Source organism: Bison bison, unplaced genomic scaffold, assembly GCF_000754665.1.
Source record: "Bison bison bison isolate TAMUID 2011002044 unplaced genomic scaffold, Bison_UMD1.0 scf7180017864184, whole genome shotgun sequence".
NCBI lineage: Eukaryota > Metazoa > Chordata > Mammalia > Artiodactyla > Bovidae > Bison > Bison bison.
In genome coordinates, this window is record NW_011494756.1 from 1,281,227 (window position 1) to 1,295,496 (window position 14,270).

Below are 14,270 nucleotides of genomic sequence, written 5' to 3' on the forward strand. Positions count from 1 at the left end.
GTCATTAGGTCAGCAGGGTGCTGGCTGGACTGACTGAGAAACCCCGGAAAGGCCAGTTAGGCTGGAAAGGTCGCATTTCGGCACTCAGTCCCAGGTGGTGCCTGGCCCAGCCGGGAGCCCTGGAGTCTTCCTGGACTCCTCTCTCCGCCTCGCCTCCACCCTCTTCCTCTGGGTGAGCTCCCCTGTCCTGCTTGGTCCAGGCCTGGGCTGCTCCCTCCCTCGGGACAGCATCCACACACCTGGCGGGTTAGCCACCAGAAGGCTTCCCCAAGCCGCAGCGGCTCCTGGGTGCAGAGCGTGGGAGTGAGGCTTTGGGGGGATGGGGGGTCGGTGGGGGAGCACGTCAGGGCCTGCAGGGGCCTTTCCACCCTGACTCTCCCCTGCCGCCACCCAGGACTCTCTCCCCCTGCCGCTGCCCTAAGAGATGGTCCTCGGCCTCTCTCCAGCCCCTTCCCTTCCCCCTCTGCTCCCCCGCCAGTGCAGCAGGCTGCACGTTTTCCCCACTGACCCCCTGAGAACACTGTCTTTCTTTTGCACTTTTGTACACGCTGTGCTTTCTGCCTCTCCTCAGCCCACCCTCCAGAGACAGCGCGCCCGGGGGTTAGACGTCCAGACCCTGGGGCCCGAGCCGCGTGTGGCTTCAGCCCTGGAGCCTCCACCCCACTGTTCGCGGAGGCCTTGACCTGTCTTCCCAGGTTCGGTTGTTTGAGGTTTCAGGGAGCACGGAGTGTGAGGCGGTGCTGGCACGGGGCAGGAGCCCCACCAGCACCTCCCTTACGCGCCAGCGCGTGTGCCCTGGAAGCCAGCTCTGCCCCGCGGGCCCTCCTGGGCTGCTCTCCTCAGGTGGCAGCAAACGCTGAGTCTGTGATTCCCCACCTGTCCCCTCTGTTGGTGTCCCTGCGAAGCCTGGAAAATTGAGGACCTGGCCTGGCTTCTCTCAGCCTCCCCGGAGCCTGGCCGGGCCCCAGGCACAGCAGGCAACCCCCAGCCCCCAGCTCCGGCAGTGGACAGAGGGAGGACATGAGCTGTGCTCCCGACAACACTGAAGTCACCTGCTCTTTAAACCTGATTTGCCCCTGCAGGAGCGGGGCCGGCAGGCAGGGAGGGCATTTGTGAAGTGGGTCAGCATCTGCATATACTTCACCTCTCAGAGGTAAAGTGACGTCATTTATCCAGAACCCTGCTTCACGGGAGCTCTGAACGGAAGGCTGAGCACGACAGCATTTAGTACTCGCTGTCTCGTGTCCCGCTGCCTGGGGCCGTGGACCCAGCAGGACTCAGCGTGTACTTTCGGCTTCTCATGCCGGGGTGGAGGGCGAGTGGGAGTTCAGTGCTGCCGTCTTCACGCTGAGAAGGGTTTTGGATCGCTTTTTTTTTTTTTAACTTTTTTTTGTGTGTCAGAGCATAGCCCATTAACACTGTTGTGACAGTTTCAGGCGAACAGCGAAGGGACTCAGCCATACACGTACGTGTATCCGTTCTCCCCCAAACTCTCCTCCCATCCAGGCTGAGGATGACATAGCACTGAGCAGAGTGGAGCTCTCCTGAGCCAAAGAGTGAGAGGAGGGAAGGGCTGACCAGTTTGATAGGAGCTGGATATTTGGAGATGTTGAGAGCTCATGCTTTAAGCACTGAGCGTCCCAGTCAGGTCTTGGAAATCGGTTAGGGAAAATTACTGAAAACAGCTAAATATTAACTGGTCGGGGAAAGGTAAATACAGTAACCAAGCAGATTAAGGCGCAGCCGTTAAAATACTGTGATGATCATAAAGCAGTTTGGGAAACTGAACAACAATAAATGAGAAGAAAAACATATTTTGAAATTGTATTTGTATCCTGACAACACCTGTGCAAAAACACCTTACACGTGGGCAGCAAGTAGACGGAGTGTGAAACAGGTAAACAGTGACCGTGCTGGAGGGAGTGTAGGGTTACCCATTGCCAGACAGCGAATAACAAGCACCAGAAAACCTAGGGGCCTGGGGCCTTCCCTGGCGGTCCAGTGGCTAAGGCTCTGCACTCCCAGTGCAAGGGGCCCAGGTTCAATCCCTGGTCAGAGAACTAGATCCCACATGCCTCAACTAACTGTCCCAAACACCGCAACGAATGTTGGAAGATCACATGTGTCACAGCTAAGACCCACTTCTTGTTAACATGAGTTTGTCGGTTTGGTGGAGCAGTTCTCTTGGTCTGGCCTGCTTCACTGACCCTACCTGGGCTCATGCAGCGTCTGCTGTCACCTGGCGGGTCATCCAGGACCTGGCTGGTCTAGAATGCCCTTGGCCAGGACAACAGGGGCTCCTCTCCACAAAGCTCTCACAACCCTCCAGCCAGCTAGTCGGGGGCCCAAGAGAGAGGTGGCAGCTCTGAAGGCTGTTAAGGGCCCGTCTCAGAAATGGCACGCCATCACTTCTGCTGTTCTTTTTGGCCAAAGAACTGCATTGAAGTGAAGTGAAAGTCGCTCAGTCGTGTCTGATTCCTTGCGACCCCGTGGACTATACAGTCCATGGAATTCTCCAGGCCAGAATACTGGAGTGGCTAGACGTTCCCTTCTCCAGGAAATCTTCCCAATGCAAGGGGTTGAACCCAGGTCTCCCACATTGCAAGCAAATTCTTTACCAGCTGAGCCACAAGGGAAGCCCAAGAATACTGGAGTGTGTAGCCTATCCCGTCTAACTCCCTATACCATCTGAGCTATCAGGGAAGCCCAAAGAACTGCATTGGGTTGGCTCAAATTCAAGGGGAAAGTTATTTTACCTCCAGAAGGGACTTGCTACAAAGTGACACAGGATATGGAACAAGGAGGGTGGAGCATTGGGACCCTTTAACAGTCAGGCTACAGGGTAGGTGAATGTTTCCCTTGCTCCTTGCAGAAGTGCCTGTCGCTGGGCCTCAGGAAGACTTGTACAAGGTGAGCTCAGAATAGCTTGTCTTATGGGAAAGCAGAGACATGGTCGAGGACTACTAGAGTCACGTTAATAAGACTCAGAAGGCAACTTAGAGAGTTCCTTCTGCCCAAAATAAGGAGAACTAGAGCTGCAGTAAGAATAACTGAAACAGATCGAAATTCATGATGCATGTTTGAATCTATGAGTTCATAAACATGCCCCCAAAAGAACTGAAACCAAACACCATCCCTGCTGCTCAGTCATATCCAACTCTTTGCAACCCTATGGACTGTAGCCCACCAGGCTCCTATGTCCATGGGATTTTCCAGGCAAGAATACTGGCGTGGGTTGCCATTTCCTTCTCCAGGGGATCTTCCCAATCCAGGGATCAAACCTGTCTCTCGCATCTCCTGCAGTGGCAGGCAGATTCTTTACCACCCGCATAATTTGTGACACATTTGAAATGGCCACAGTGGGGAGCTCCCTGGTTGCCTAGTGGTTAGGGCTCGGCATTTTTCACTGCTGTGGCCCAGGTCCAGTCTCTGGCCGGGGAACTGAGATCTCATAAGATGTGCTGTGTAGCCTCGCCCCCCTCTACAAATAGCTGTGTTTTTGATACTACTTCCCTCTGGAGGTAAGAGAAGGGTCTTGTCCCCTTCTCCTGACCTTGGGTGGGCTCTGTGACTGCTTTGACCAGTGGGACATGGCTAGTGTGTTCTTTTTCGGGGCCCAGACCTTAAGCAGCCAGCAGCTTCTACTTCCTGTGTGGAAAGCCCCAGCCGGAGCCACAAGCTGTCAGATGAGAAGCCTGCCCGTCCCAGGACTGTCGTGTGGGAGAACCCACCCCCACAAGGTGCCAGCTGTGGACAAAGCCTGCTCGGGCCCCCAGACCAGCTGTCTGAATCCGCCTGAGTGACCTCAGTGCCACATGGTTCAGAGCGCTCAGCCGCACCCTGCCCAAATTCTTGACCCCACAGAACCTAGAGATAACATACCATGGTGGTTATCTTAGGTAGCGAACGTTGGGTCGTTGGGTCATTTGTTCTGCAGTGATAGGGGCCTAGCACAGCTCGTCACACATCCTTGGGTCGGGGCGGGGGAGGGCAGGGAGCCAGCTCACCATTTGGAAAACTGATGCAGGAAAAAAGTCACTCAATCTTCCCTGGAGAAACCCTTCACGGGCTGTCTGAATTGTCCATGAAGGAAAATTTCTCCTCATAGAAACATTCCTGGCAATAAATGAAGGAGGAATGAGAAAGGAGAATTTTCACCATTTTGTAACCCCTCACGAAATAAGGATCTATGTCTGTGCAGGACAGAAGCCGCTGACCACAGGGCAAGAGGGCACTTGCGTGTGGCTGATGCAAACAAAGGTGTCTGTGCCCGAGTGTGGTGTACGCTCCCGGTTCTAGCACGGAGAAACGAATGTAAAATCCCTCACCGCTAATTTCTATGTTGATTATATGTTGAGATGATAAGATGTTGGACTGTTGTTTGTCGTTCAGTCGTTGAGTTGTGTCCGACTCTTTGCAGCCCCGAGGACTGCAGCAGGGCAGGCTTCCCTGTTCTTCACGGTCTCCCAGAGTTTGCTCAAGCTCGTGTCCGTTGAGTCGGTGATGCCATCCAACCATCTCATCGTCTATCGCCCCCTTCTCCTCCTCCTGCCCTCAAATTTTCCCAGCATCAGGGTCTTTTCCAATGAGTCAGATTAAAATTCTTGCCTCTTGAACTTCTGGTTTAATATGCCCACTAGAAAGCTCACCATATGACTCAGCTACGTGGGTCACATTGTAATTCTCTTGGGTGGAGCTGCTGACATCCTGAGGGGAAAGGCTCCAGGCTGGATGTGCCGGCCCGTGGGAGCACGCACTGCCCAGGACACAGCTCCGCGTCCGCCTGGTCGGACCCCCAGTTTATAGGAAGTGCAGGGCCCGGGGGAGCGTGGTAAACAAGGAAACTGTGAGACCCCTGCAGAGCAGGCACCCAGTGTCTTCAACACATAAATTGCCTAGAAAAAAAATTTAAGGAAGGTGGGAGAGAAAGTATAGATTTAAAGACATGTGAGAGAGAGCAACTAGTGAGAAGGCCTGGCTTCTTATTTGCAAAAGCTGTGAAAAGTATTTATCGGACTACTGGGGATTGAACGCTGAGTAACATTTGACGGTATTCAGGAATTACGGCTGCTTTTTTTTTCCCTCTCGTTGTGGTAACAGTGTAAAATAGGATATCATATAACATAAAAAGGAGTTCTTGGGGGTCCAGTGGCTAAGACTCCATGCTCCCAATGCAGGGGGATCCCTGGTCACTTTTAGGTTTGAAGTATTCATTAACAAAAGAAACAGTATACACAAACAGTTTCAATATTTAATAGAGGATTACTTGGCTTAATTTCAATGTACAGTCATTAAAGGAAGAAAAATAGGGACAGCAGAGGAAAGTAACAGCATGCGCACCTCCAAATCGGGCCGACCCACAGCAGGCTTGACCGGCACCGGCACCGGCACGTTCCTTAGTATCTGGAGTCTCAGCTGGGAAAAGGTCCCGGATGGTCTGCCCACCCCACGGGTGAGGCTTCACGCTGCAGTTTGGGGGGTGCTGTTATCAGTGGTTTGCGTAAACTTCAGAAATGCAGCTCTGGTTTTACTTTCACTTTCACAATCCTGTGTGTCTCAAACCTTGTGAGATACAGGATTTTCCTGACCTAAGAGGGCTGGCCAGGCCTCCAGGGGCTCAACAGAAAATCCAGGGTCCTCTCCCTCTCTTATCCAAAGTGCCGCTTGACTTGCTGGTAGCAGTTGGTGTGCTTGGCAACAGGCGTGTAATCCAGGCAGGGTGAGGAGTCAGAGGTCAGAGGCCTGCTCTCGGCTTCTGAAGCCTGAACAAGACTGCTTCCATTTTGCCTTCCCTGACAACCGCGAGGGAAGTCCCTGGGGCTTTGGTTTTAAGGGGTCCCTGTCCTTCCTGACTTGGAGTGCAGATATTGAGTCAGTGAATTTCTTGACTTCATACTCAGAAAGGGTCTGTCTCATGTAATATCGATAATCAATGTTATCATTAACCGAGAAACGTTTATTGAGCATCTACTCTGTGCCAGAGAGTGCAGCCAGTCAGGGCACAGACTCAGAACAGCCCTCGCCCAGACTGTTCAGGTATAGTCACAGACACACATCCTGCTGCCGTAGGCTGGACCCCTCTGGGCTCAGGTGCGGGCTGGGGACAGCTAAGCTCTGAGGAACATGCTTCCTTGTCGGAAGGAAGCCGACAAGGGCCTTAATGAGTCCTCCTTCCACGTGGACACACCCTGAGCTTTCGTCCCGCATGTCCCTTCTTGGCTTCTCTTTCAGGATGAGCGTGCAGACCATCCGCAATGTTTTTAGTGTCGAAACTGGCTACCGGCTCTCGGATGATCAAATAGTCAACCATTTCCCAAACCACTATGAGCTGACGCGGAAGGACCTGATGGTGAAAAACATCAAGAGATACAGGAAGGAGCTGGAGAAGGAAGGGAGCCCGCTGGCAGAGAAGGACGAAAGCGGGAAGTACCTCTACTTGGGTTCGTGTCCTTTCCACCGGCTTCACCTTTTAAATAAATAGCCGTGGTGTTTTTTCCCCCATCAGCACATGGCATGGGGGTGGCAGCTGTTGGCTCTGCGGGATGAGTGTGTCTGTGCGAGTTGTGAGCACCTGTTTCTTTCCAAGTGTTTACAAGATACGGAGGAGCAGGGCAGGGGGCGGGGAGGGCTTCAGCTTTGGAATCTTGAGTTTGTGTCAGTGCCTTGGAAATGTGCTCAGGAGGGCAGGGGCCCCTCCGTGGGCTGCAGACTGCCGGGAGGGGTGAATCCTGTGTTTGGGAAGGCCCGGAGAGAGTGATGTGTCCATTCAGCATCCTGTGAGAAAAGCTGGCCTGGCGGAAAGTTTCAGAATCCCTTTGCACACTTGGGGAAAACGATGTGTGACTTCTCTGGGCCTCAGTGTCCTTATCTGATAAATGGGAATAATAACAATGCCGAGCTCAGAGGTTGCTGTGGGGATTAAATGGTACAGATTTAAAAAGTAACTGGCACGCAGCCAAAAGAGAACTCGTTACAGGCAGACCTTGGAGAGACGGTGGGTTCAGTTCAAGAACACCGCAATAAAGCAAATACCACAGTGGGAATTCGCTGGCGGTCCAGTGGTTACGACTCCATGCTTCCACTGCCAGGGGCCTGGGTTTAATCCCGGGTCAGGGAACTAAAATCCCACAAGCTGTGCGGTGCCACCAAAAATAAATAAAAAGAACAAAACTATAAAAAATAAATGAAGCGAATATTGCTGTAAAGCAAGTCACATGATTGTTTTGGTTTTGCACTGCATGTAAAAGTTATCATTACACTAAACTCTAGTCTTTCAAGCGTGCAATAGCATTATGTCTCAAAAAAACAATGCACATACCTTCATTTAAAGATACTTTATTACCTAGAAATGCTAACCATCATCTGAACCTTCAGTGAGTTGTCATTTTTTTTTTTTGCAGTAGTATTGGCTTGGCCAGAAATTTCCCTTGGGTTTTTCCGTAAGTCTCAGCCCACCCAGTAACATCAAGATTACTTATTATAGTTCATCAAACATAATAACAAACATCATAATGAAAAAGTTGGAAATAGTGTGAGAATTACCAAAAGGTAACACAGAAACACAAGGTGAGCCAATGTTGTTGGAAAAATAGCGCCAGCAGACTTGCTACATGCCGGGTTGCCACAAACCTTCATTTTGTGAAAAAACACATTATCTGTGAAGCGCAGTAGAGCAAGCCGTACGTGTCTCACATGGATTGAACAGCAGAAGTCCTTGCTCCATCAGACGCTGGGCAGGGGCGCAGGGTACGGCACAGGCCCTGGAAAGGCAGGCGCGGTGTTTTCCCGTCCGTGGCCGCTGTTGGGCTGACTCACTCACTGTCCCCTCTCCCGTCCTCAGACTTTGTTCCTGTCACCTACATGCTGCCTGCCGACTACAACCTGTTTGTGGAGGAGTTCCGGAAAAGCCCCTCGAGTACCTGGATTATGAAACCCTGTGGCAAAGCCCAGGGAAAGGGCATCTTCCTGATCAACAAGCTCTCGCAGATCAAAAAGTGGTCCCGGGACAGCAAAACATCTTCGTAAGTGGACGGGCGTCCCGTGCGCTTTGCAGCAGCTGTCTCATGTCATTAGGCTTTTGGCCATGGGCTGGTGGGCTGGGGGGGAATGGCTGGGGGGGCTTGCTTGCTTTCCCAGGTGTGCAGCAATTGTGCATGTGAACACCTGGAGGCAGGGCAAGGCCCTGTGGCCACAGCAGCATCACCAGGCATAGAATCTCACCCGGAGAGAGGTGTGTAAAGCAGGGTAAGGGCACTGGAGCAGGGAGCCTTGCCAGCTGCTCTTTGTTCTGAAAGTTGGGGGGAGACCCATCCAGTCCTGGTGCTTCTGAGCTGGCAAAGCACGTGCTTAACTTCTGGGTGCCTGGGCTTGCACCCCTGTCTGACACTCACCGCCTGAGTCAGTTTTGTTGTATAGACTCTCGGGTTTTTCATCCGAGTAAACTGGGGACACAGTGGCACCAGCCTCATGGGGGTGAGTTGGAGATGGACCCGAGCACTGGGTGGTGTGTGCAGCCAGGGTGAGAGAAGACCTGGGCACAGTCAGGTCGGCCTCCTCCCTGGGTTGGGGGCTCCTTGGAGCAGAGGACCCCAGGAGATTTAGGCTGAGCCTCACTCCTTGCCTCTGTGAGGTTCTTCACTGCTGGGGAATGCCTGGACCGTGGGTGCCGTCCTTTAGGGGTGGGCGATGTCAGGATTTCCCAGGAATGGCAGGGACTCCGCCTCGTGTCCTGCGTTGAAGTCTGACTGCACAGTGCCAGCCCCCGGGGGTTCCTCCATGGATACTGCCCCCACCCCTCAGCCCCTGTTTTCTCCCCACAAACCAGCCTCTCACTTGATGAGAGGCAGCAAGCTTGTCACCAGCCAACTAAAGGTCTCTGGTCTTTTAAAATAAGGCAGGTTTATAATGTTGTGTTAATTTCTGCTGTTCAGCAACGTGACTCAGTTATATATATTCTTTCTCATATTCTTTTCCATGATGGTTTATCACAGGCTATAGACTACAGTCCCCGTGTGCTATAGTGGCACCTTGTTTATCCATTCTGTATATAATATTAATGCCGCTGCCGATGCCAAGCTCGCCATCCATCCCTCCCTGACCCCCCTCCCGCTTGGCACCCTCAGGTCTGTTCCCTGTTAAAGCCCTCTGGTGTTTGCATCTAAGCTCAGCCTTCTCTGCCGCACCCAGGTTTGTGACTCAGTCCACCAAGGAAGCCTACGTGATCTCTCTGTACATTAACAACCCGTTACTAATCGGTGGCAGGAAGTTCGACCTGCGCCTGTACGTTCTGGTGTCTACGTACCGCCCGCTGCGCTGCTACATGTAAGAGCTGAGGGGTTGTTTCCCTCCTTAAAACTGTGCTTTGGGAATTCCCTGGCAGTCCCCTGCTTAGGACTCAGTGCTTCCACTGCAGGGGACCCGGATTCGATCCCTGGTCAGGGATTAAGATCCTGCAAGCCACGAGGTGCGGCCAAAAAAAAAAGACCGATTTGACACGACACCTCCTGCTCCTCAGGACCCTGGCAAGGGTTGTTAGGTTGGTCGTTGGTCAAGTTCCCCGAACTTGCAGCGCCTGGCACATGGTCCATGTTGAGTAAGACGGTGCCTTTGACAGTGATGTGAATCCTCAGAATAAGAAGCCACTCTTTGCAACCTTGCAAACATACTCGAGAAAGAAACCAGACACAGAAGGCCACGTGTTGTACAATTCCGTCTCTACACCATGCCCAGAATAGACAGAACTGTAGGAACAGAAAGTAGCTTGGCGTTTGCCCAGCCCTGGGATTGGGAAGTGACTGCTGAGGGTCACAGGGCTTCCTTCTGGAGTGACGCAGTGACACGCCTTTTGGAGTGTAGTGGTGATTGTTGCACAACTCTGAACCCCAAAACCGTTGAGTTGTACACTTTAAGTGGATAAGTTTTATGGCGTGTAAATTATATCTTAATAAACTCCTTATATAAAAAGAACCATAAAAATTTTACAAGGCAACTCTTCTAAAAGGTCAAAACGAAAAGCAACTCTTTTTTTTTTTGCAATTTTTTTGGTCTTTATTTATATGTTTATTTATTTTAAACTTTTTATTTTTATGGGAGCATAACCGATTAATAATGCTGTAATGGTTTCCGGTAAACAGTGAAGGGACTCATCCATACATACACATGTATCCATTCTCCCCAAACGCCCCTCCCATCCAGGCTGCCATATAACATTTGATCAGAGTCCCCTGTGCTATACCGTAGGTCCTTATTGATTATCCATTTTAAATATAGCAACGTGTACATGTCCATCTGAAACCCCCTAACTATTCCTTCCCCCATCCTTCCCCTGACCCCTGACAACCATAAGTTGCTTCTCTTGAGTCTGCGAGTCTCTTTATGTCTTGTAAGTAAGTTCATTTGTATCATTTCTTTTCAGATTCCACATATAAGGGATGTCATACGGTATTTCTCCTTCTCTGTCTGACTTAACTTCACTCAGTATGACCATCTCTAGGTACATCCATGTTGGCAGCTCTTTTAAGACAAAAAAGTGTGATATTTTGTTTACGCTTGTCCTCAGAGAATTGAGTTAATCCAAATTCCCGCCTAGGTATAAACTTGGATTTTGCCGCTTCTGCACCGTGAAGTACACCCCGAGCACCAGCGAGCTGGACAACATGTTTGTCCATCTCACCAATGTCGCCATCCAGAAACACGGGGTAAGTACTTCTTTTCAACTAAGCTTAAGGAAGTGGACTGATTTCATGGGTTTCTTTGTTTTTTCTCTTTGCAGGACAGGGTGGGTGGGTAGAAGAGTTGGAGTCAAGATGCCCTGGCACTGATGGGGGGGTGCCCCGGGTATCCAGTTTGGTTGCCCAAGCCGAGTGCCAGCCTGTGTCAGGGTGGGGGACTTGGAGAAAGAAAATCCCTTGTCCAAGCCCTGTCTTTCTAGTTCTGTGACCTTGGGGGTAAGTTAACTGAGTGTCAGAGCCCCAGTCTCTCCAGCTATGAAAGGAGGTAATATTATTACTGTCTTTCTAGTTCTGTGACCTTGGGGGCAAGTTAACTGAGTGTCAGAGCCCCAGTCTCTCCAGTTGTAAAAGGAGATAATATTATCACCTTATGGCTGTTGGGAGGATTATAGGAGAGGATTCATGCATGGTCATTCACTCACTGAGCACCTCCCTGGGTTAGCCCCATGCTAAGGGCTACAGTGATGGGCAGTATTCCCAGGCGGCTCAAGGGTAAAGATTCCACCTGCCAATGCAGAAGATGCAAAACAGGTGGGTTTGATCCCTGGGCCCAGAAGATCCCCTGGAGAAGGAAATGGCAACTCACTCCAGTATTCTTGCCTGGGAAATCCCATGAACAGTAGAGCCTGGTGGGCTCCAGTCCATGGGGTTACAGGAGTCAGACACAATTTAGTGACTAAACCACAACCACCACCATCACCTCAACAAAATCCTAAACCTATAGTTTGCCCACAGAGCTCCAGATCTTACACAACCACCAGCTGGCCTTGTCTTTATACGTTTCCCTGCTGGCTCAAGCGGTAAAGAATTCGCCTGCAAGGCAGGAGATGTGGATCAAATCCTGTGGGTCAGGAAGATTCCCTGGAGGAGAAAATGGCAGCCCACTCCCGTATTCTTGCCTGGAGAATCCCATGGACAGAAGAGCCCTGTAGGCTACAGTCCACGGGGTCAAAAAGAGTTGGACGCGACTGAGCACACACTCACACAAGGGATCAAATTCCCCTGATCTCTGCTCTCATGGAGCCCAGAGCCTGCGGGGGAGATAGCTGTCCAGTAGTCGTGTGGAGGAATGTGTCACAAACGGTTTGCGTGCTCTGAAGGTAGAGACTCAGAGCTGGAGGAGCTTGGAATGAAGGATCCTGGGGGCCAGCTGGCCAGAGGCTGCTGTGCAGAAGCAGGCTTGAGCAGACACCTGAAGTCTGAGCCAGGGGTTCCCCAGGTGGACGTGCAGAAAGAACATTCTAGCAGAGGGCACAGTCCGTGTGGAAGGAGCATTGCAGAAGCTGAAAGTGGTCAAGGCGGCTGGAGCCCCGAGTGAGGGTGCTGGTGAGAGAGGGCCCTGGAGTGGCCAGTGAAGGCTGGGACACGGGGCGCTATACCCAGGCTCTGACCCAGTCCTGGCAAACAAGTCCCAAAGGTCTCATTTCTCTATGAAAGACCCTCTTCTACTTGTATCTTGCTTGAATGGAAGCCTGAATACCCTGGTCTTTTTCTGTAATTGGAGCAGAAAGAGGGTAAATATTGATCGAAAACAAGCTTTTCTGAGTAACCGTACTGAAGAATTTGGTCAGACCCGCTTGGGCTCAATCCGATGTCCATCACTCACCTGCTGTGTGACCTGGGCAAGTCACCCAACCTCGCTCTCAAACAGCAGCCCTGGTTTTTACCTTGCTGGTCGTGAAATGATGTGACCACGGCCACCTGTCCCTGAGGGTGGCAAGTGGCTTCCATGTGAGGCCGACCCCACGTCACTTGCCCACCAGGTTTTTCCAAGAGCAGCATCGTTACAAGGTTCACAGAGGAGGTGGGGTGACACGGCCGAGATGTCGTACTCACAAGAAGGGGAAAGTGACCTTCCAAGTGACACAGCACAGAACTTACGAGCATCTGGGGGACAGCTAAGCAACGACAGACCCTTCATAGCCAAGTAGCACGTTCCCTGAGGTCTGGGCGGAGCTGGGGAATGACAGTGACTGACCTCTTGTCCGTTTTATGTCCTAGGACAGTGCACAGTGGCTGACCTACAAAGACGCCTCGACCTGGGGGTGCCAGACTGAAATTGGGAGGGTGGTCTCATCTGATGAGCCTTCTCAGGACATCAGTCACTAGGTCACTATTTCCATCAATAAGGAACAGAAATGATTCTTTTTCTTTTGGCTCCACCACCTGGCATGTGGGATCTTAGTTCCCGACCAGGGGTCGAACCTGCATCCCTTTCAATGGAAGCACACAGTCTTAACCACTGGACTGCCAGGGAGGTCCCCAGAAACCATTCGTTTAAAATGGCAGAAGAAGAGAGTGGAGGCAGTACAGTCAGTCTGGCGTCTCTCCACGTCCAGACGCAGCAGTACTTGCCACATTGATCCTAATTGTCAATGCTTTGCTTTTTAACGTAAAAAAGTGCTTACTCCAAGAAACCTCGGTTTCAGCCTTGTGTGGCTCTAGTTTAGCACTGCAGAGAGAACTGATGTTACATGGAACACAGAAAGGCTGCGAATGAGGCAGTGTGTCTACGTGTCCACCGGGGGCCCCTGGGTGCAGAGTGCCACCCTGCACTCCGTACCAGGGTGGCAAGACAGTCCCTGCTCTCGGGAGGCTCAGAATCCAGCCAGAGGGGCCGACTGCAAAGGACTGCCTGTAACTGAAGGTCAGGAGACCTCGGAGCTGCCCTGGGAGTGCCCGCCAGGAGGCTAGATTCATCCTGACTGCTGGAGGGTTTCCCATGGTGGAAGATGAGCAAGAGAAGGAGATCAGAGACCAGGGCCAGGTCCTGAAATGCACAGTTTTGCAAGTTGATAGGAAAACAGTGCTGTGAGATCATTCTGATAAGATAACGTTCCTACAGGCCCCCAAACAGATGTGTACTCGTGTTGTATATATCTGTGCATATGTCAGTGTTTTGCATAAAGTGCAAAACAGGCCTCTAGAATTTTTTTTTAAGTAAGCACATTTTTCTCGATGGTACAAAGAATCTGTGCCTGGAAAAGGAAAGGTACTTCTGGACAGTTGGCCTAGTTTTTCCTATGATTTCTCTTAGGGATGTTGTTGTTAGTCATGTCTGACTCTTTTCAACCCTATGGACTGTATAGCCCACCAAGCTCCTCTGTCCGGGGGATTTCCCAGGCAAGAATACTGGACTGTGTAGCCATTTCCTTCTCCAGGGGATCTTCCCAAGGACCAAATCCGTGTCTCCTGCCTTGGCAGGTGGACTCTTTACCCCTGAGCCACCAGGGAAGCCCGATGTGTAATCTAGAGGTGATTTAAAGGACACGGAGATGGGAGGATGTATGTAGGTTATGTGCAAATGCTGTGCTGTTTCGTGTAAGGGATTTAGGCATCCAGGGATTTTGGATTCTGAGTGAGCCCTGGAACCTGTCCCCTGCGGATACCCAGGGATGACTGTGTTTTAAGAACATGCATCCCAGATCCCCAAGGGGCACAGCCCATGTGCCTTGTCCCTATGTGCCCGCCCCCCACAGGGGAGGGCCCCAGGAAATGCTCAAGGGTGAGAACAAGCGCTGGGTTCCCCTGGGTGCCTTG

At 51.5% G+C, this 14,270-nt stretch overlaps 1 protein-coding gene across 4 annotated transcripts in view; it reads left to right on the forward strand.

The window, feature by feature from the left end:
* The window catches only part of TTLL1 (tubulin tyrosine ligase-like family, member 1), a 35,321-nt gene that overhangs the window by 9,575 nt on the left and 11,476 nt on the right, over positions 1-14,270 (forward strand). For 3 of the 4 annotated variants that reach the window (XM_010843638.1, XM_010843640.1, XM_010843639.1), the window contains exons 4-7: positions 6,232-6,440; positions 7,841-8,021; positions 9,187-9,321; positions 10,589-10,697. In XM_010843638.1, coding sequence (XP_010841940.1) covers positions 6,232-6,440; positions 7,841-8,021; positions 9,187-9,321; positions 10,589-10,697 — 634 coding nt within the window. The remainder of the gene's footprint in view (positions 1-6,231; positions 6,441-7,840; positions 8,022-9,186; positions 9,322-10,588; positions 10,698-14,270) is intronic. The other variant, XM_010843641.1, reaches the window with a different exon arrangement.